General features: G+C 43.5%; 1 protein-coding gene and 1 long non-coding RNA gene across 5 annotated transcripts in view; one reads left to right on the top strand and one right to left on the bottom strand.

Annotated features, from left to right (window-relative positions):
• LOC114219020 (uncharacterized) overlaps positions 1 to 6,977 on the top strand; it is a 35,554-nt gene extending 28,577 nt beyond the window's left edge. For all 3 annotated transcript variants that reach the window (XR_015766989.1, XR_003611296.1, XR_015766990.1), the window contains exon 3: positions 5,985 to 6,977. This is a non-coding gene — a long non-coding RNA (uncharacterized LOC114219020). The remainder of the gene's footprint in view (positions 1 to 5,984) is intronic.
• Positions 1 to 23,206, bottom strand: part of P2RX7 (purinergic receptor P2X 7) — a 44,678-nt gene that overhangs the window by 6,917 nt on the left and 14,555 nt on the right. The window contains exons 3-12 of one of the 2 annotated variants that reach the window (XM_028116400.2): positions 23,057 to 23,125; positions 21,984 to 22,056; positions 20,827 to 20,923; positions 17,382 to 17,462; positions 16,613 to 16,742; positions 11,959 to 12,095; positions 4,719 to 4,809; positions 3,375 to 3,440; positions 3,138 to 3,287; positions 1,355 to 1,456 (exon numbers count right to left, since the gene is read on the bottom strand). In XM_028116400.2, coding sequence (XP_027972201.1) covers positions 1,355 to 1,456; positions 3,138 to 3,287; positions 3,375 to 3,440; positions 4,719 to 4,809; positions 11,959 to 12,095; positions 16,613 to 16,742; positions 17,382 to 17,462; positions 20,827 to 20,923; positions 21,984 to 22,056; positions 23,057 to 23,125 — 996 coding nt within the window. The remainder of the gene's footprint in view (positions 1 to 1,354; positions 1,457 to 3,137; positions 3,288 to 3,374; positions 3,441 to 4,718; positions 4,810 to 11,958; positions 12,096 to 16,612; positions 16,743 to 17,381; positions 17,463 to 20,826; positions 20,924 to 21,983; positions 22,057 to 23,056; positions 23,126 to 23,206) is intronic. The other variant, XM_028116401.2, reaches the window with a different exon arrangement.

Genomic DNA, 23,206 nt, shown 5'->3' with positions numbered 1-23,206 from the left:
ACGGAGGGGACTTTTCTTAATCCAGTAAAGCATTCTTTAAAACCCTACAGCAAATACTATAGTGAAATATGAAAAGCTTTCTTCCTGAGATAGGGAATGAGACAAAAAGATGTTTGCTATTACTACTTCTTTTTTTTTTAATGTTTTATTTATTTATTCATGAGAGTCAGAGAGAGAGAGAGAGAGGCAGAGGCAGAGGGAGAGGGAGAAGCAGGCTCCCCGCAGAGCAGGGAGCCTGATGCGGGACTCGATCCCAGGACTCTGGGATCATGATCTGAGCCGAAAGCAGATGCTTAACCATCTGAGCCTCCCAGGCGCCCACTATTACCACTTCTAATCAGCATTGTACCAGAGGTCCTAGCAGGTGTAATGAACACCAGGAGCTGGAAGAGGCAAAGAAGGATCCTCCCTTAGGGCCTTCAGAAGCCCTACCAACACCTTGATTTCAGACTGCCAGCCTCCAGAATTGTGAGAGAATGAATTTCTGTTGTTTTCGGCTAATTAGTTTGTGGTGATTTATTATGGCAGCTGTAGAAATCATACAGTTCTTGAAGATGTCCAGCGATCAGAGCTGCTGAGGAGAGCAGGAATTAAAACACCCCCTTTAGAGAATGGTTTGATAGTATCATATGCCAGCCTTCTGACCCAGCAGGTCCACTTGTAGGCACCATATGTTTACCATGGCAGCATTTCTGCATGAGCTCCAAAATAGAAACTACCCAAATGTCCATCAACAATAGAAGGGATAAATAAATTGGTTGTTTGTAAAATGGAAATTATACAACGAGAATGAACTATTGCTATATGCAGTGTCATGGATGACTCACAAAAACAATATTGAGTGAAAGAAGTCTGACACTCCACAGAGTATATACTGAGTACATACAGGATTCAAATTTTATAAAATCCTGGAAGAGATAAAACTAACCTTTGGGTACAGAATAATGATGACGTTTAAGGGAAGGTAGTGATTGGGTGGAGGCATGAAAAGGGCTTCTGCTAATAATATTCTGAGTTATATGTACTTTGTTAAAATTCATCTATTGTGATTTCCACACATTTATAGCTATATTTTTATTTATTTATTTTAAAGATTTTATTTATTCATTTGAGAGAGAGAGAGAGAAAGAGAGCGCACGAGCGGGCTGAGGAGCAGAGGGAGAGGGAGAAGCAGGCTCCCCGCTGAGCAGGGAGCCCGACGCGGGGGCTCTATATTGGGCTTGATCTCAGGACCCTGGGATCATGACCTGAGCCAAAGGCAGACGCTTAACTGACTGAGCCACCCAGGTGCCCAGCTATATTTTTATTTAATAGAAAATTTTCTTTAAAAAAAAAAAAGAATGTTTTAACTTACTGGGACTTTTTCACCTTCGACATTTTGCAGACTTTTTCCAAGTAGCTCCTGGTCCACCATCCTAATATGGGATTCATCCACAAAGGACACGTATTTTAATGTCTAGGAAAAGAGGGTTAAAAATTTTACCCATTTTTGTACAGAATTATCAACAATCATATACCTGAACATATCTAAAGGCAAGTGTTATTCCTATTTACCAAATGACAAACTGTTAGAAGCTGACCAAAAACTCTTGCTAGCCAAGAATGAATGATTTCTGAGTCCAAAGGTAAATCAGCAGTGAGACCCTATCCACCTTGATATGTGGACTTCAGAGACAGCTTACTGCCTGATGACTTTAGGTCTCCCACGTGCTCTGTAAAAGTCCTTTTGTGTTCCCTCAATTTCAGTTACTCTAGATTGAATATCCTGAAAATTTTACTGTTGCAAACTTAAATTATTTATATTTTTGTTGACTTTCATCCTATCTTGGGCCATGAAATGGTAATTATTTTTAGTTGCAAAAATGAACTTTCATTTCAAATTGTATAATACATGTACAGCAGCCAGTGAATCGTGTCTTCAGCTGCTGGGAAAGGACAGTAATGTTCTTATGAGGGAAAGACAAAGACCCTCTTTGTTGTTTGAAGTACTGGAGGTTTCTCCTTGATTGGGGGAAATCATGGAATCAAATGTAGGGGACCTGCTTAGTAGAAGCCTAATTAAACAAATCAAAACAATACAGATGAGCTCAAATTCCGTTTGACTCATCCCCCATCCTAGGTTCCTTTGTAGAAGGAATCACTGTGGTCACTTTTGTGTGTACCTTTTTGTATGCATATATTATCCTCCCTATACACCTCCATGCATGTGTATAATAAATGTAGAAACTATACAGAGCATAAATAAAATATATAGAATGTATGTGTGTTATTTGTATGATTATATATGGGCACACATATAATACATGTAGAAAATACATGGGGTGAGCTCATATCATATGTGCAGTTGTCTTTTAACCTATATATCATACCGTATATATTGCTCTATAGTTTGTTTTTTTTCCTTTCAACAACACGTTTTGGATATTTGCTCATGCCAGTACCTCTAACATAGTGGTTATGAAGATGAATTCTGAAATCAGCCTGCCTGAGTTGGAATTCCAGCTCCCCTGCTACTAGCTGTATGACTTCAGGCAAATTATTTAACCCTCCTGCACCTCAATTTCCTCATCTTTAGAAAGATGACAGTAGCACCTATTTATAGGGTTGTGTGAAGATTCTATGAATTAATATATATAAAGCACTTTGAAGTTCTACAGCAATGTTTACTCTTGTTATTACCCACGTATTCTTTTAAACTGGTGCCTGGTGCTCTTTGCTATGGACTGGTCATAGTTTCTTTCACCATCCACCTGTTGGACATTTGGGTAGATGCTCTTTCTTGAGGGTAGGTACGGAGAAGTAGAAATGCCAGGCTGTAAAGTATGTCCCACCTAAATGTTATTAGATACTCTGCCAAGTTGTTCTCCAAAGTCACTGTACCAATTTAATAAATCTGACAAAATCGACAAGTCCTAGAACATAAACATTTGTTCTCCCTCTATCTTGTCTCTTCATTTTTGTTTCTATTCTTCCCTAAGACCAAAGGATTCATCTGAGAGATGGTGGATCAGGGTAGAGTCCAGAGACTTGTTCACCATGGGATTACACCTATGATTTGGGCCTTATTTTTGCATATTTTTCAGTGACCTGACCGACACTCTGGGTATTTTGGCACCTACTGATGCCGTGAGCCTTACCGGCTTTGGCTCCACAATGTGCTCACACTTCTTCCTGTAGTAGTATTCATTGGCTGCACAGCATTCACACCTCTTGCAAAAGGAATAAATGCAGGATCGACAGCATTTACTGAAGTAAGGTTTGATGAGGAAGTCAATTACCACAGTGGCCTGGGAAAAACCCAGATCGGTGCCATGTTAGTGAGATTTCTTTTTGCCAAATCACTTTCCTAAAGTATGGGAAAGAGAATCCCTTACCAAACTAAAGTAGGAGATGACTGAGCCAATGTACACGACCAACTGGATAATGTTAAATTTTCCTCCCTGAAAACAAATGGGAAGGTGACTTGGTTGACATTCAGAGCAATGCTCTTTTGCTCTACCATGTAAGTGTCAGCTTCAGCAGAGGAGGGAGTCTATGTTCATGGCAACAGAGACTGCAGACTGAAAATAGGATTCCCGTTGATCCTGTTCCTGCCTTCTGGGATGCGCTCGAAAATATATGACTGTTTTAAACAAAGAAGCACTGGAACCCGCACACTGAGTTTGTTGTTTTTCCATACAAGGTGAGAGCTTTAGACAAGTTTTCCCTAAAAGTGGTTTGAGATTACCTTGGAAGCAGAGGAAAGGAATGTCTGCACACTCTTAACTTAGGTGTCCTTGTGGTTTTTCTTCTCAATGATCTTTCCATTCTCTCAGCTTCTATCCCGTTGACTCTTGTGTTGCTTACCACCCACCGTATGATATAACATATAACATAAATAATACAGTTTTGGACAAGGCGTTGTGAACATCTATGGAGTTCTGCATGCCCACTTCCTTCTTATGGAGACAACACCCCAGTTATCCTTTGGAGAACCATCTCTGTCCATACTTGGTCCATATTAGTTTGAGGGGAAGGGGCTAGTTCAGGGCGGGTCCAAGACCAGCCACTGAGAGTATGGTGTGACCTAGACATAGTGATTAGTTCAGCACAGGGCACGTGGCCCATATTGGGCCAGTCAGAGCCAAAGGCATCTGCCTGAATCCTTTGCTGAACCTTTTAGCAAAGAGATAATTCTCTTTTTATTGAGACTGCTGGACCAGTAAGATATAAGGAGCTGCCTGTAGACATGGCCAACTGAGGATGATGCCAAAACAGAGGAGAACAGATATAAGAAATGGAGGGAGGCAGATTCCTAAGGAAGTTGTTTGAACATCTGGATCCAGCTGTGCCTGAAGCCTGAAAACTGCCCCTGGAATTTTCAGCTATGTGAGATTTAAAAAAAAATTTTTTTTCCCTAAACCAATTTGAGTTGGCTTCTGTTACTTATAAAGTATTTTGCAAAAAGGATTTCTTTCTTTCCCTCTCTCTTTTTAAGCATCAGAATATTTTTAAAGTTGAATATTCAGTTTTTTTCCCAATCCCACTCTTGTAGTCATGAGATGACTTCATCATGGACAGGACCCCAAGGACATGTCTTCCCCCTCTTATCCCAAATGCAAGATGCACAGTGCCAGCTAATGACTATGACCAAAACATTCACCCCTTGAGGCACTACAGCAATAATTAGGACACAGTCACAGGAATGGAGGTGCCAGTGGCTGGGAGCAGAGACTTACGGTGCCGAAAACCAGAATGTCAAAACGGATCCCAAAGACTTTTATTAGAGTCCGTTTTTCAATGTTGTTTTCCTTATAGTACTTGGCGAATCTGTAGGAGGAGAAGGATCCATGTTTATAAAAATCTGTCTGAATGTGCTGGTATTTCATGAAAGGAAAACCCCAAACAGGAGCCGAGCTAGTCTTCCTTGTTCATCTTCTAGCTCTGCTGCAGTTGGCAGAGGGAAGAACATAATCCAAACCCACAAATTACTCTCTTGGAACCAAAGCACCACTTCCCACGTTGCCTCCTCTTCTTCCGCCATCACAGAGTGATACAAAATCTGCTTTCCATTTAAGATTAAAGTGAACAATTTTTAACTAATACAGTATTAACAACAAACAGATAAATTAAAAAAAATAGTTTCAAGCAAATCCGATTATTTCTTAAGGGAGTTTGGCTTCTAGAACAAAGTGGGGTGGGGATCCTAGATACTAATGGCTGGATTGGGGCTAGGTGCCCCTCTGCAATCTGTTCTAATTGCATTTTCTTAGATTCTGTATTTGTCTATTTGCAACTGTTATCACAGGGCCAAACCAACAGCCACCATTGTTTACATCTTCCCTGTGATCCAGCTTTTGCGAGTGCCTGAAAATCATGTTACAGACCCTCTGACCAATCTTGAATCCATATCCCCAACCACCCCCCTCACTAACCCTCACACACGAGCCAATATTCCCCCCTGCGCCAGGTCACCCAGGGCCAAGTAACCCAGGGCCAGATAACCCACAGCTAGAGAATGCACCTGTAACCCAGAGCCTGCCCACATTACTCAAGCAGGCCAATCCTAGGCTGTTGCCCTGCCCTAACTTGCCTGTCCCATGGAAAACACAATGAAGTTTCTGGGCCATGCTTTCCCCTTGATCCTTACATCTCCTGACCAAACCCAGTGCTTCCCCTATGGCCCTGTGTGGCATGGTATGCCCCTCCTCTTGGGAGATGTAAGTAATAAAGTCCTTTCAGTATCAGTGACCTCTCCATGTCAGTACTCAGCCACCTTCATAAATTAAGACGGGCACAAATCACAATCACTCGAAATATGCAGCTCTCACCAGTGTTACAGTCAGGAAAAGCGGAATGTTTTGTTTTCATGGATAATTAGGAAGGCTTAAACCACACACCTCGCAAAATTTTTCAATCTGTCCCTCCCTGTGAACCACCTTTTGGAGGTTGTTTTTAGGTAAGATATTTTCTTTCTGAGTTACTAATTTACAATCTATTTACAGGTGTGGAGAGAGAAGAAAACAGAAGACAGATGCTCTGCCAGAATCCAGTATGGAGCATTTGAAACTCCTATTTTTTTTAACTCTCAAAATGTGATGTTGAGATCAGTTAGATATTCTTAGGTGCTTCAACACCTATTTCTGGCCAGAGGGTTTTGATTTCTTTGCTTCTGATTGTTCTCATTCCATGACAGTTCTTTCTTCTGCTTCTCTACTGAGTGATTTATTTTTTAATACACAAAGCAAAGGGTCTTGGGACAGTGGTTCTTGAACTAAGGATAAGAATCACTTGGGGAGTGTGTTCAAAGGTAGATTCCTGGGCCTCATCCCCCAGAGGGTGGTTTCAGAAGGTCTGAGATGTTTCTGGAAAGGTGCCAGGTGGATCTGGTGCCCGTGGCCAGTGGTCTACACTCTGAGAAACACTAGGCCCTGAACAGAATGGTTTTTTTTGCACACTGTAACGGTTTGAATAATGCTCCCCCCACCCCCCAAGAAGGTAGGTCCAAGTGCCTAACCCCTATACCTGTGAATATGACCTTATTTGGAATAGGGTCTTTGCAGATGAGATCATCCTGGATTTAGGGTGGATCCAATGACTTGTGTCTTTATGAGAGGAAGGAGAAGAGAGTTGAAACAGAAACACAGAAGAGAAGCTCACATAAAGATGGAGGCAGACATTGGAGTGATGCAGCTTCAAGTCAAGGAACACAGGGAGCCACAGGAAGCTGGGAGAGGCAAGGAAAGATCCTCCCCTAGAGACTTCAGAGACTGTGCCCCTGCTGCCTCCTTGATTTTAGACTTCTGGCCTCTAGATCTGTGAGAGAATACGCTTCTGTTGTTTTAAGCCACCAAGTTCATGGTCATTTGTTACAGCAGGCACAGGAAACTGACACAGGCATAGGCCCACTCTGAACCAGAGAAGTGCATCAGGCATGCAGTGTGGGCCTGCCCTGTTTTATATGTGCTGTAAATAAATGGAATTACATGTTTACCGAATACAGACCTTTTGTTGTGGATCTTTGGTAAAGGACAAAATTCTATAACATGATCAGCTTCTTCAACTTCCTGTTTTAGGAAGTTTTTTTTTTTTCATAAAACTCATATAACCTGTAATTCCCTTTTTTTTGTGTGTGTGTGTGTGTGTGGCTGTTTGAAAATAACCTGTCCAGTTATCCATCAGAACTTGACAATTTATTTCTGGCCAAAGATTTCTTCTGGTGCTCATCCCAGACAACAAATGCTCTAACATGTTGTTCTAAAAGCATATTAATATCATAACCACCTCAGTTCTTCAGAAAGCTCAGATCTCTCCAGGAGCCAATGTTCTTAGGCTTACCTCAGCGACTCAAAGGACATTTGCTAACATCTGTTTGGGACATTGCCCTGCATACTTCTGCAGACTGCTTAAAACAAAAACAAAAACAAAAAAACCAGCCTGCGAAGGCAGTTAGGGGACCACCGATCCAATTGTCTCTTCTTGCTAATGGCCATAAGTCTGTTCAATAGAGCATTAGGGGATATCAAAGTGTTACCTCAACTAGGAGCTGCTTTCAGGGCCCTGGATGAAACTTCACTGACCCAGAGGAGGCGAAAAGCATCTTGTGTCTTGATCTCAGCTGGCCTTTAGTCAAGGGTCTCAAACTCAAATGCCAACATGGGCCAGGCAGGTGACAGAAATGAGTGATGCAGGCCAGGTATAAGGCAATAGGGAGTGGTGGGGACTGTAGCAAACAAACAAACCCACATACCCTTTCTAAAGGGAACCACTGACACCTCCAGCAGAGTGGTGCTGTGTGGGATATGAACCCTGAGTTGTCAAATGGTTTAGTTTTTTTTTTCCCAAATAGTTAAATTTTTCGAGAAAAGTAAGAAGTCCAGATTTTTATGTAGAATGTCTCAACTTTCAAAACATTGTAAAGGCAAAAGACAAGTAACAAAAATAAAGACACAGTTGAAGGCTGCCTGCCAGTTTATGATGCTGCTTTGGGTAAAATGTAGAGACCCATTTGCTTGAGCAGATCCCCTCCAGAAGTCAGTAGGAATGCGAGCAGAAGTGTTAGGAAGCAGTGAATATGTGTGTGTACACGCACATGTGCACTTTTGCCTACACTTGCATGTACAGATTAAGTAGACGCCTTGTTTTATTCACTCCGCCAGGAAACTGGCAACCTGGTTGTAGAGACAAAATGTAGTCAGCTGAAGGCTGACTAAGAAGAAAGTATGTTTGGGGTGCTAGATGATCTAGCCTAGACTAGTGCTTCTCAAACTTCAATGTGCACATGAATCTTCTGGGAGTCTTGTTATAGTGCAGATTTCGATTCAGTTCATCAAGTGGGGCCTGAAATTCTGCATTATAACAAGCTCCCAGGTGAGGCCAGGCTGCTGGTTCCAGGACTACACTTTGAGTATGGAGGTTCTAGATCGGTGGTTCTCACACCTGAGAGGCTCTCACTTAGAGGGCTTATGAAGACAATCCCCAGGGTGTCTGATTCAGTAGGTCCAGGGCAGAGCCTGCGAATGTGCATTTCTAACACGTTCCCAACACGTGTTGCTGATGCTGGGCATTGCACTTTGAGAAACACTGGTCTACACTGTTAATGCTAAAGGTATTCAGAGAGGCTACAAAGTTTTGCAAGGCGATCCCCCTAACATGAGCTCCTGTCTATGCAGTTTCTCTTCCTAACTAGGAAAGCACACGATATCTGCAGGGGTCCTATCCTGTGCTTGGAGAGGCCTTCTCTGGTCACTTCCCCCACTTCTACGCCTCTGCTCTGCCCCAACCCTGCAGTACAGTATCTTGTTTGATTTTCTTCCCAGCATTTATCATCATCTAAAATGGTCTTATTGGAGTTGTTTGCTCTATTGAGGTATAGTTTACATATAATAAGGCACACAAGTCCTAAGAGTTGAGTTCAATGAGTTTTGACAAATGAATACACTGTATAGCTTTACCCCTATCAAGATCTAGAACATTCCATTGCCTCAGAAAACTCTCCTGGTCTCCTTTCCAATCAGTTCCTATTTGGCCTCCCCCATCCCCCACTCTCCAGAGCAGCACCCACTGTTGCCTTTTGTTATCATAGAAAAGTTGTTTTGCCTGTTCTTGTACTTCATATAAACGGCATCATACAGTATGGCTCGTTTCGATCTAGCTCCTTTCACTCAACATAATGTTGGTGGGACTCCTCTATGTTGTTGCTTGTGCAAGTAGTTTGTTCCTTCTTCATTTATACTAACTAGTGCTTTATTATATAAATATACCCCATTTTATTTCTCCGATCACCTGTTGGACATTTAGGTTGTTTCTGGGTTTTGGTAATGATGACGAAGGCTGTTGTGAACATTCATGTACAAATCTTTGTGTGGACCTGTGTTTTAAGAGTGGGGTTTCTGGATTAGAGGATAGATGTATGTTTAACTTTATAAGAAACTTCCTAATGGTTCTCTAATGTGGTTGTACCATCTTACACTCCCACCAGGGAACTAGGAGAGTTCCAGTTGCTTTTCCACCTTGTCAGCATTTGGAACTGCCAGCCTTTTAAAAATTTTTACCTATTCTGGGGGGTATACGTAGCTGTTTCTCATTGTGGTTTAAATTTACATTTCCCTGATGACTAACGATGTTGCCTTATTGGAGTTCTTAATTTACTTATATTCTTGTCTTATATGTTATAATGACTTATATTCATGTCCTACTAGAATATAAGCTAAGTAGTAACTTTGTCCATTTTGTTTACCAATATATACCCATTGGCACAACAATATTTTTTTTCATTGCTATATATTTGATGGACGAATAAATAAGGAGCACCAATATCAATTTCCTACTGGCTTCATAGGCAAAATGATTGTATAGCCATTATTCTAGGGATGTAGTTGGCAACTTTTTTTGAAAAGGGAATAGGATAAGCCTACTTTGTGTCTGGAACCAAATGGCACAAAAGGATCAGCCATAATAACGATCACCGAAACCTGCCTGGTACCTGTAAGCAATGAGAGGTCATGGAACCTCAAACTTAAGGACCAAGTCAGTGCTGGGGCAGAGTTGTAGCAACAGGCTGAAGAAATGATCCAGACATAGGAGGTAACATGGAAATGAAGTTAGGATGACACAGGATCACTACCGGGGAAAAGTCAGAAGCAGAGGCGTGAACTGTGCAGAGGGTCAAAACAAGAGTGGAGTAGGTCAGTCCCAAATCAGTACCAGCCAGTTTCAGTGGTGAAAATGAACCGGGAGTCTAGTCAGCTCTTATAGGGTTGAAGTCCAGGAGTAAGAAGCATACAAGGTGCACTACAAACAAAGAACCTTACAAGTCAGATGAGACTGCAGTGGGGCAGCAGGGTGGCGTCAGGAGTCTTAAATATGTTCTTACCAAAAAGACTTCCAGTCAGGGTGGCAGCCTGAGGGCCAGTACAGGATGCCCACCACCTCCCACCGCATACAAAGAAATGCAAGATAAAATATATTTTTTAAAGTCATACCAATGTATTACTGAGCTCAAAACAAGGAAAGACATTTTCTAGGTGCTAGAGATGAGTGGGGAGTGGGAGCCATGTCTGGAGTCTGGAATCTGTCCCCTAGGAGTACCCCAACCAGATCTGCTATCTGAGGAGCTCGAGTCTTACCCTAGAAGGGTAAGGGAGCTGAGGCTGCAGGAGCCCTACCCAGGGAGGGAGCAGGGATAGGGTACTTTCAGCAGAGTGAAGACATTCAGTGCCCAGAAATTAAACCAAAAACTGATTGATAATTGATAGATGCCATACAGTCCTGCAGACTAGAAAATTACATAATCACCCCAGAAGAATGCCTCCGCATCCCACAGCACACACAGAACTTTGCACAATACCTTTCCTGCTGAAACTCACCAACAAATACTTCAAAGCCTCCGAAGAAGAAATCCCACCCAAGTTACTACAGATAATGGGTCAGGGTGAAAGGGGTTACACAGTAGAACTGCCAGAAGGAATAGGGTCCGTAAGGTCAGAATGGACCTCGCTGAAACAGTAATAGATGGCTCTGAGAAAGAACTGAATATAAACCTGAGAAATGAAAAATACAGGCATAGGAAAAAAATTAAAAACCTGAAAGCATATGATAAAATGTTAGTCACCTTTGATCCAGTAATTCTACTTCTAGAAATTTATCCTAAGGAAACAATCTGGAATTCAAAGATTTATGTACAAAATGTGCAGTGTAGAATTATTTGTAATAGAAAAACTAGAGGCACCCCAAATGTCCGGTAATGGAGGAACGGGCAAGAAAACCACTCGATGGAAGGAAAAGTGTGTGGGTTTGGGGGTCAGAGTGACCTAGGTTAGTTAGGCTTATGGAGCTGTTAGCTGTGGGTCCTGGGCAAATCATTTCACCTTTCTCGGCTCTACCTGAGAACACAAATATCCACCTTCCAGGGTTGACGTGAGGTGGAGAGGTGATGACGTTGAGGGCCTGGTGTATAAAAGACCCACCCTCAGTTGTGCGTCTTGTTATCATTATGCTTGCACGGTGGAATCATTAACGTGAACCATTAATCATTAATGTGAATCAATAACGAATCATAACCATCACGTTATGATTCCACAAGGAATTCTGAGTGACCCAGGGAATGGCAAAACAAACACACAAACGCAGAATACCAGGTTATAAGTGTGATCTGCTCTCATAGAAGCCTCATGAAAGAATTGGTTAAAGGAAGGAAAATTCACCAGTTTCTTTGATTATCTCAGGGTTGAGGAATTATGGGTGATTTATATCCTCCTCTGTCTGCTCTTCTCTGCCTCCCCAATTTTGTTTCTGTTTTACAGAGTGTGTATCACTTTAATAATTAAAAAGAAAAAAATTCATACAAAAATCCAGTCACCCCTGGTTCTTAGAGGAAGCTTTTTGCATTCACCTTCTTGCCTTGGGAACCAAAATTAATTCTCACTGACTGCTGGGGATGCAATTCAGCGGGGCCTGGAGGTTTCCGGGCGCTGTTACCTGAAGTTGTAGCCAGGGTACAAGGACTCATTGGTGGTCTTGTCATCAAGGCGACGGAAACTGTATTTTGGACGACAGTGATGGAACCAACCATCCAAGTTGCAGTCCCAGTAGATCTCAATGCCCATGATCCCTCCCTGGGGAAGAAAGGAGACACAGTCTCTAAGTCCTGCTGCACATGGGACGCAGCTGCCAGACCTCTCCCTGCACAGGGTTGATAACTACGGGAAGGTTTTCTTTTTAGAGGGAAACACAGATTGACGTTTCAGAGCCACGAGTGCAGTCCCATCTAACACACACAAGTGGCTGCAAACGCATTTCCCTGCTCCTCCTCCCATCTGGACACACCCTTAGATTTATTTTCCTAAAAATACAACTTTCAGTAAATCTCTTCCATAATCTAACACCTTGAATGACCCCCCCCATTAAAGATTAAGTTGAAGCTTGTTACACTGGAATTCAGGGAACCCCATCACATATCTTTTCTGCTTTACCTCCCAACACTCCTCTGGAGAAAGCTCTTATTTCACACTGTCTACACTTTCCCCTAAACACAATTGGCATTTTTATTTTTTTTAAACAGCTTTATTAAGATATAGTTCACATACAATTGGTACAAGTGTATAAAAGTGTGTAATTCAACAGGTTTTAGTATATTCACATATACGTGTGACTGTCGCCGTAATAAATTTTACAGCAGTTTCATTGCCTCAAACAAACCCCCTAAACTTTTAGTCAATGCCCCTTTCCACCCCTCCTCTCAGCCCTAAGCAACCACCAATTTACTTTCTGTCTCTATAGAGTTCCTTATTCTGAACTTTCTTTCCTGTGAATGAAATAATATAATATGTGATCTTTTGTGATGGACTTCTTTTACTTAGCATAATATTTTTATTTTTATTTTTAGTTAGTTATTTTTTTAAGTAGGCTCCATGCCCAGCGTGGAGCCCAGTGTGGGCCTGAACTCACAACCCTGAGATCAAGACCTGAGCCGATATCAGTAGTAGGACACCTAGCTGACTGAGCCACCCAGGTGCTCCCACTTAGCATAATATATATATTTTTAAGATTTTATTTATTTATTTGACAGAGAGAGACAAAGCGAGGGAAGGAACACAGGAAGGAGGAGTGGGAGAGGGAGAAGCAGGCTTCCCACCAAGCACAGAGCCCGATGAGGGGCTCCATCCCAGGACCCTGGGATCATGACCTGAGCCGAAGGCAGACACTTAACGACTGAGCCACCTAGGCGTCCCCATAATATATATATTTTTTTAATTTATTTATCTGAGAGAGAGAGCCAGAGGAGGAGCAGAGGGAGAGGGACAAGAAGACTCTGTGCTGAGCACAGAGCCCGATGTGGGGCTCAATCCCAGGACTCTGAGATCAGGACCTGAGCCAAAATCAAGAGTCGGATGCTTAACTGAATGAGCCACCAGGCGCCCCTTCCCATAATATTTTTATTTATTTATTTTTTAAAGATTTATTTATTTGAGAGAGTGAGAATGAGAGAGAGAGAGAGAGTACATGAGAGGGGGGAGGGTTAGGGGGAGAAACAGGCTCCTCGCTGAGCAGGGAGCCCGAAGTGGGACTTGATCCCGGGACTCCAGGATCATGACCTGAACCAAAGGCAGTTGCTTAACCAACTGAGCCACCCAGGCGCCCCTACCATAATATTTTTAAAGTTCACCCATATTGTAGCCCATATCAGTACTTCATTCCGTTTTATGGTGGAAGAATATTCCATTGTGTGGATAGACTACATTTGGTGTATCTATTTATCCTTTGATAGACATTTGGATTGTCTCCACCTTTTGGCTATTATGAATAACGCTGCTGTGAACACTTACAATGGGTGAGTTTTTGTGTGGACATGTGGTTCATTTCTCTTGAGTATACACTTAGGAGTGGAATTGCTGGGTACACTTGAACTTTTAGGTCTCACCCCTTGTCTTTTCTCATTGAAATATTTCTCCTACCATCTCTCGAGCGAAATCCTCATCATCCTCCAACTTACAACCTTCCTTATCCATTCAGTCACCCCTCCTCCTCAATTCAAGGTGATCTTTCTCTTCTCTGAACTTCTAAGGAATCTCTTAATCTCTTACCTCTACTTGGTACTTCTTTCTTCCTACAAACATGTTTTGAGCACTATCTTATTTCACTGATTCTTAGACACCATTGCTTATCAGACAAGTAATTTTCTTTTTCTCTTCTCTGAAGGAAATGCTGTCAATTAAACTGAAATTCCCTCATCGAAAGCACTTTCTGATTTCAGAAAGATTAAAATGTGAAAAAAGTATGTCTTTGAATCGATGAAAGATGGTATTTCCAGACAGTATGCTAGATGCTAGGGATAAAAAGATGAGTAGCAAGCAGACGCTGACTTGGAGAAAGGGGAAATACAGACTAATCACAATCGTCATTTATTGGCATGAAGCCAAGCACTCTGTGTATTTTTGTGAATATCTGATGTTTCTGTTATTTAGCATCCAGTTCTCCTGGGTAAAAATGCCTGGAATTTTCTTTGGGAAATGTCTATCCCAGCTGAGTGGTTTAAATGGAACTGTCCCCTCTCCCAGCTCCCAGAATGGCAAGATGGTCTGGGCCTGGCCAGTAAGGACCTGACGACTGGTTCAGGAATAGGTATGTGGCCCAAGGTAGACCCAATCAGAGTCTTCTCTGAGACATTTTGCCAGGACCATAAAAAAAGAGGGCCTCTATTGGTTGGGACCACTAGCCAGAGATTGTGACAGTCCACAGCAGCATTGTCCAACAGAATCTTCTGCAGTGATGGAAATATTCTATATTCATGCTGTGCAATAAAGTAGTCACTGGCCACATGTGGCTATTAAGTGCTTGAAATGTGGCTAGTATGACAAAGGAAATAAATATTTCATTTCATTTCAATTAATATAAGTTTAAATAGCTTCATGTGACTAGTGGCTCCCATATCAGACAACACAGTCCTAGGACTTTGGTGGCTTTGCCTTGACATGTGGACAGTCTGCCTACAAATGACATCATCATTAAGGAAGCAGCAAAGAGATGAAGGGAGTCAGATTCCTAAAGACATCATTTGAGTTCCTGGATGCAGCCATGCCTATTGCTATCGCATGCTTCATTCAGTCAATAAATATTTATTGAGTGTCCATTATGCTAAGCATTATACAAAAATTAACAAAAGATTCCAAAGACGCCTGCCCTCATGAAACTTCTAGTCAGGGAAGACAGACAACAAACAAATGGATATACAAAATATATACTATGTCAGATAGTGCTAGGTGCCAGGGATAAAAATAAACCTGGCAAGGGCCATAGAGCATGCTGGGATAAGGGGTAGAGATTGAAATTGTCATTTTAAAAATTTTTTCAGAGAGTGGGGAGGGAGAGAGAATCTTAAGTAGGCTCTATGCCCAGTGTAGAGCCTGAGGCGGGGCTCGATCTCACAACCCTGAGATCATGACCTGCGCTGAAATCAAGAGTCTGACGCTTAACCAACTGAGCCATGCACGTGCCCTGAAATTGTCATTTTAAAGGTAGTAGTAAGGGAAAGCTTCACTGAGCTTATATTTGAGCAAAGATTGGCAGAATGTGAGGGAGACAGCTAATGCTATGTCTGGGGCAAGACTGTTCCAGGCAGAGGGGACAAGCGGAAGAAAACTCCCAAGGTGGGGTGCTCCCTCTTTAAAACAAACAAATAAATACAATCTTTTAAAAAAAGAAAGGAAAAGAAAACTCCCGAGGTATGGAAGTGTCTTGGGTGTACTAGAAAGTCCATTTCCCCTGGTGTCTTTACATGAGTTAATAATACATGGTTCTTTTTTTTCCCCTTAAGCCGTTTGAGTTTGGTTTCCTTTTGCCCCCAAAATGCTTTTTAATTTATTCTTCGCTTACATTATTTGAGTTGGATGTCCGTAAGGTGCAACTGGAAGAATCCTGACAAATCCAAGTGTGGTGGTCTGAATAATGACTCCCAAAGGTATTCCTAATCCCAGGTCCCAACCCTCGGAATCTTCAGATATATTATCTTATATGGCAAAAGAGACTGCAGATGTGATGAACTTAATGGGGAGATTATCCTGGGTTATCCAGATGGGCCCTACATGTTAACTTTTATAAATGCTCTCTCTGAAAAAGACCAGTATCTTTATAAGAGGGAGGCAGAGGGAGACTTGGCACAGAATAAGTCAATGTGACCACTGACGCAAGATACTATGCAGCTGGCTTCGAATCTGGGAGAAGGGGCTACAAGCTTCTAGCTCTAGAAGGTGGAAAAGGCCAGGAAATGGATTCTCCTGTGGGGCCTCTGGAGGGTTCGTGGCCCCACTGATATCTTGATTTTGGTCCAGTGAAACTGATTTTGGACTTCTGACTCAAGGACTCCAGACCTCTGGCGTGTTGTTTTAAGCTGCTGAGATCGTGGTGGGTTATTACAACAGTCTCAGGAACTACTGCTTCAGGGATGTGACTCACAGGGTTGTTGTTGGATTAGGTGGGGTAATAATGCAGGGAAAGACCTTGGCACCGACCAGGGATTTACTGAATGCTCAATAGATGGAGCCCTGTAACTAAGACCCAGGGGCCTGGCCTCTTGGCTATTTGACATCTTCCACCCCCCCGAATCACACCCTCGCCATCCAAAGATACCACCAACCTGAATTGCCACATCTGAAAAATTATCTCCTGTTTCTTGGAAGATATCTCCTAGTCGGAAAATGGGACACTGTGGATTCTGAGTCTTGTGAAAGGTACAGGTGATGTTTACACCTGGCAAGATGTTTCTCCTGCATGCAACGAGAAACAAACAAACAAACAAACAAACAAACATGTTTTTGAAAACTGAGACCTATTTCTTTCATGCAATGAGCCAGTTGGTAGCTGGGTTCCATGAGGGGCCCCGGGGATCCTCAGCCCCTGGGATTCACACCCTTGTGTAGTCCCCTCCCATCCCGTGCTGGGTTGGTCTGTGACCACTAGCATGTGGCAGAAGTGATGGTGTGTCACTTCTGAGCTTAAGTCATAAAAACCTGTGACTTCCATCTTGTTTACTGTATTGTTGGCTTGCTGTCTGTCCCTCTCGGATCACTTGCCCTGGGGGAAGCCAGACACCATTCCTAAAGGACACTCAGGCAGTCCAAGGGATGGTCCATATGGTGAGGAACTGAACCTCCTGCTGACAACCAGGTGAGTGAGCTTGGAAGAGGATTCTAGCCCCAGTCAAGCCAGAGATGACTGCAGTCCCCACTGACAGCCTGACTGCAACCCGAGAGACCCTGAATCAAACCATCCAGCAAAGTCATTCCCACATTCCTCACCCACGGAAACTGTATGAGATAATAAACGTGGGCTGTTAAGCTTCTAAATTTTGGCTAATGCATTACACAGCAGCAGATAGCTAATGGCTAGACATTCTGGGCACTTACGTGGTGTAGTTGTGGCCAGGGAAGTCAATGTTATTCTTGACGAGCACAGTGAAGTTTTCGGCACTCTTCAAGAGTGCGGGCCTGAGAGAGAGATTCGAAATGGGGATCAGTGGGCCAGTGGGACCACAGGCTTCTGGCTTCTAGCGTGGGTCATTGCAATGAGTGAAGAGAAATGTAGTCTAAGTGGGCAAAACCTTCCTAAAAATCTAAAAAAGAGTAAGAATTTCTTTCTTCCTGAGACCCCATGGCATTTACTATAACCCTTCTCACACTCTGATGTAATTGTATGTTTAGGTATGTGTGATGATGTGCTGGTTAAATGTTTAACATTTCTTTCCCCCAGTGGGGAAGAAAAGCTCTGATCTATAGCATTTACTGATTACTGTGGTAGAAGTACCCCCACCATGGCTGATCTCAAGCCATTAGTGGGTATCACTGAGCTTGGAGTTGGGAAGGGATGAGCATAATTGGCTCAGAGTCAGTATAAGCCAGCTCCAGCACACCTCTGTTTGTGTCTTTCCCAGTAGACTTGGATTTTTCTTATCTTGGCATCCATGGCCTTTAGCACAGGGCCACACATATAGTCGGCTCTATTAGTCATAGGTTGATAGGCTCTGAGGAGCATAAATTCTCCATGAGTTAGAGGAGCTCAAATCCTAGACTTTAGGAAGGTCCACCGACAACCCATAGATTCATTCATTTGACAGATATTTATTTATTCTGCTGGGCATGGGGCTAGGCATTGGGAATATAGTGATGAACAAGGCAGTCAAGGTTTTTGTCCTTAGGTAGTTGACAGTCTGCTAAAGATGGAGAGAATTGGCTGTGGATAAAGAGATACAGCTGGTACCTTATTGTTGGCAGGCCTGAGTGGGTGGCAGATATATATAAGGGGAGTAGCACCAGGAAAGGATGGAGGTATTTGGAAGGGGGCACCAAGATGATCTACTTTTTATTCCAAAATTGCCAGAGCCCAGCTTTGCCTCTATTTAGGATATAACTATAGAGAACACTATAGTTTTTGCCTGCCCAGCATCCATTTCCCCTCTGTTAGAACCACCTCAGTTTTCTCCCTTTGGGATAGCCAGGTCTCTTCCACTCAGCCCAGAGGGTTGGGTGGGGAGGAGTCCATCTCCTGCCCATCCTTACAGCTCCCAGAATGGGCAAGTGACCCAGAGCTGGCTAAACAGAATAACCCAATCCTCTTGGCTATAGCGATTGGTTCATGATTGTTATGTGACTTAGGCCAATGAAAACATTCTAGCGTTTTTGTAGGAAATACTGGAAAAAGAAAAACTCATTTTTCTTTAGGATTGCTAGTAGTAAAGACAGTGTAAACCCGGAGTTCCCTGGACCACAGTGTGAGGAAAACCAAAATGGAAGAAAGAATAACTCGGGTGGGAGGTGGGGGTTGGAAAAGACAGAAAGAAAAAGAATCTTAATGACATCATTTTTATTTGAGGCCTGGATCAAGCCTTTCCTGAAGCTAGTACTTCTGGACTCCTCATTTACAGGAATTAAAAAAAATAATAACATTGTCTTTTTTCCTGAAGCCAGTTTAAGTTGTATTTCTGACATTTGCATAAAAAATCTTATTCACAACAAATGCCTATGACATGCCAGACTGTTTACCCTTAGAACATCCTAAATCCCATGCTTCCTGGGCAACATTCTAAGAATAAGAGGACTTGAAACTTGAAGGATCAAAGTCCTTTATTCCTCTCTTATGACACTCTTAACTTTCTGCCTCGAACTGTAGTTCTCTGTGCACGTCTTACCTCTGATTAGCCTGCAAGAGGCTCGGGACCTTCTCACTATCTGGGTCTGCTTGTATTTTTAGCACAGTCTCTTGTGCATAGTTACATGTAAAATTAATATCTAATGCCTCCTACGTGGTATTGGATGTGTTGACTGAATGATTAAATGAATCGTTTTAGTAATCCCTTTGCATAAAATATGAGGAAACTGAAGTTCAGGGGGTTGCTTGCCCAAGGTCATGTAAAATTGCAGTCCAAGAACCTGCACATTGGAGATGCCCAGTATTTATCTGATGAATAAATTAGCAACTGAAAACTACAGGTAATCAAGAGGGCTCTTTCCTTGAACCAGGGACTACTTGAGTGTTAGCCGATAGCTCACTCAAGCCCTGGGCAATTCTTTCCATGAAAAAGAAACTTCTCTGACCTAGAAATAAACCTGGGTGGTACCATTAATGATTGAGGGCTGGACAGGCTCACCCTGCCGAGTGCTTCCCACCCTGACATGGGAAACCTTTGCCTGGACCTTCTAAAAAGTCAGCTTGGGACAATCTTCTCTTTGCCCCAAAGAGGCTGATGGTGTGGTTTTGAGTCACATTCATCTAGAGCTGTGTTCTCCCGTATAGTATTCCCTAGGCATGTGTGGCTATGAAAATTGAATTTAAATTAAATTAAAAATTCAGTTGCTCAGTTGCAGTAGCCACATTTTAAAGTGCCCAATGGCCACTGTACCTAGTGGCTACCGTATTGGACAATGCAGGTACAGAACATTTTTATCATTGCAGAAAGTTCCATTGGACAGTGCTGGTCTAGAACCACCACACTTCTAGGGGGAGATTGTTTTTGGGTGTGTGTCTATGTGCACATGTGCGTGTGCGCGCGTGTGTGCATTATTTAGCACTTACTGTAAACTAGGCATGGGGCTCACTTTGCTTTTGAGGTACAAGTGTCATCTCACTTAATTCTCACAACAGCCTGCGAGGTGGGGGCAACTATTATCCTCATTTTACAAATAAGGAAAATGAAGCTCAGAGAGGTTAAGCCACTTGCTCAAGGTCACACAGTGAGGAAGTGTTAGAGTCAGAATTTGAATCCAGGTCTCTCTATTCTTCTGCTGTAATGTACCAATCCCTGTGATTTCTGAGATTTAACATCAAGTTCTGCTTTCTGAGCCTGACATTGTGTATTAAAGAGAAGAATCAATATAGGGGATCAACAAATCTGTATGTCACTGTGACTACTTAATTTAAGAAAACTTCTCTTCTCTCCCTCCCTCCCTCCCTCCTTCCCTCTCCTTCCTCTCCCCTTCCCTTCCCTTCCCCTTTCTTCCTTTTTCCTTTCCTCACTCCCTTCCTGCCACCTTCCCATCCTTAATCGCTCAGTATGGACACCAACCAGTCAGAATGGGACCTGCTGTAGTGCTAGAGGAGGGCTCCCAGAGATGCTCTGTAAGGTGCTGGGACAGCCAGGGGCCCAGGGCCACCCAAGGGTGCTCAGGGTAGTAGTTATATACCAGCCAGTACAGAATTATTGCAATATTTTAACAATTAGCATGGCCTTCTCAGAGACCACTGGTGTGCCTGGGATGGAGGGGTAAGAGGGAGGACTTTTCAGGTCTTTTCAAGACTTTTCATCTGCTCACTGGTCAGGGCCACCCCATCTCCTCCCCTCCCCCCACCACAGCTCACCGGGGAGCCTTTTCCACCTCCTCGATGGGACACCAGGCAGAGACTTCACAGGTCTTCAGCCTCTCTTTATACACTACACACCTTCCGGTCTGGATCCCTGGTGGTGGCGGGGGGGAGGGGGGTCAAGGGGCCAGAGAAGCACAGGTGTGAAAACCGTGGGCGCGTCATAAACTCAACCCAAGCAAGAGACTATTTATTTATGCTTTTCAACCCAAGCAGTTTCAGCTTCCATGAAACCCCATTCGAACCACAAACTTACATAAGGCAACCCAAGCAAAGAACACATCGGACCGTAAGCTTTTTAAAAAAAAAGATTCAGAGAGAAGACAGAGAGACCGTGGATGCTGTTGGTTTATTTTGGTTTCTTTGCAAGAAAAATGCTGAGAGAGGAGCTGAGCAGGGGGTGTTCTCTCACCTGGTACACCTGGACTAGAACATGGCTTCTAAGTGGGCGGGCACTGGAGTCCCTTAGGGGTGTACAGCACGGACCGGGGATGTGCAAAGCCAGAGAATGAACATGACACATCTTCCTGGAGTGTTAGTGTCACTAGCAGATTCCCGAGGGGGCAAGTTAAATAGTAAGACATGTTTGAATGGTCTCTATACCAACTCAAACACACACGTCTTATGGTACAGAATGTAACAACCGTAGGCCTTTTTTGTGTATGTGTGTGTTATAACCATCGATGGTTTTATCTTTTTTGTGGTCATTTTTTTTTTATTGTCACGTGCGTCTTTAAGTTAAAACAAGAGATACAGAAATTCTGTAGGTTAATAGTGGTACCATCCCCAGGCGCCTGGGGCTACAGTTCATACTTCTCAACCTTTGGGCAAATTCGAGGGGGAAAGCTCAGCATACACAGATGACACTGTGGGCCACTGGATTTTCCTGTCAATGAGAGCCCTGAAGATGCTAACTCTGGGGGTCTTCAGGAGCTGCCCTCACTGGGGAATCAGATCACATTGCTAGTCAGTAGCCCGTCCTCTGGGGACAGAGCAGAGGCTCGGGACAGACACAGGCTCTCCCACGGCCTGGTGAGGGTGGAGGAAGGCAGCTGAGAGCCAGAGGCTAAAGATTTGAACTTTAGGACATTGTGAATGTCACCAAGATACCAGACCACCCGCCCCCCAGGGTCCCGAAAAGAAACAGAACATACCTTTGCTCTGTGGGTCCCTCCATCCCTTTTTACAACCCCTGTCAGAGGAACAGATCGTCCTTCGGGTGGGAAACTGCAGGGAGAAGGACACGGTAGTGGGGAGTAAGCAAGGTGTGTCTCCTAAGATACAGAAATGCAGATGCCTCCGTCTGTCCACACCAAGACTTGTACACAAATGTTCACTGCAGCACCATTCACAGTCGCCAACAAGTAGAAACAACCCGAATATTCATCAGGACAAACAAAGCGTAGTGCATTCATACAATGGATATGATCTGGCCATAAAAAGGAAGGATGCACCGACACCTGCTACAACACTGATGACCATTCAAAACGTGATTCCGAGTGGAAGAAGCCAGCCCCAAAATGCCACATATCGTATGATCTCAGTGATACGAAATACCCAGAACAGGCAAATCCACAGGGACAGAAAGTAGATCAGTGCTTGCCAGAGGCTGAGGGAGAGGGGGAATGGGGAGTGACTGCTCATGGGTACAGGACTAATTCTTGGGGTGATGAAAATGTCCTAGAATTAGGTAGTGGGGTAGTGGTACAACATCGTGAAAATACGAAAACCCACTCATTTCTCCACTTTAAAATGGAGGACTTTATGGCATATGAGTTATATGTCAATAAAAAATAAAAATAAATAAAACTCTAAAAAGCAGATGCCAGGGCAGCCAGGTACCACTTTCAGGGAAGGGCCCCCGGGCTGGAGAGCAGGGGGCCTGGTCCAAGCAGCGCTTGGCTGCAGAACTGGGCAAAACCAGAAGCGCGAAGGCTCCGCAGGACATGGGAAGGAAGGGGTGCCAGCCAGCACTTTTTCCTGGCTTCAGAAAATGAGGTCAGCTAGGCCTCAGGCCTGAGGACAGAAGAAGGAAAAGAGAAATGCAATGACTAGTTGAGGCCCATTTGACTTTCTGTGTTCTAGGGAGCAGGTTTAATGGCTGGTCTTAGGGGGACCAGAGCCTGAAAGTAGTATGAAAATGGCCTCTGCCCGTCATCTTCCTCTAACCTGTGCCCCCTCCAGCATCTCTTCTCACCCGCCCGACCACTCCAGTTCCCCTCCTTACGTCAGGACATAACCCCTGCTGTTGGCCTTCTGTCTTGAGAAAGTTTGTCATCACGAAGAAGGAGTTCCCCTGCAGAGAAAGAGGAGAGGAGGCAAATGCCAGGCCTTCGAGAGCAGAGCTACTTAATCGTAGTAATCCAGCCTGCTCAGT

This window comes from Eumetopias jubatus, unplaced genomic scaffold, assembly GCF_037043125.1.
Source record: "Eumetopias jubatus isolate StellerSeaLion01/CBP00866 unplaced genomic scaffold, mEumJub1_p1.0 scaffold_16, whole genome shotgun sequence".
NCBI classification, from domain to species: Eukaryota; Metazoa; Chordata; class Mammalia; order Carnivora; family Otariidae; genus Eumetopias; species Eumetopias jubatus.
The sequence above is the reverse complement of the archived record's forward strand: the minus strand, read 5'-3'. Positions and strand labels throughout refer to the sequence as shown.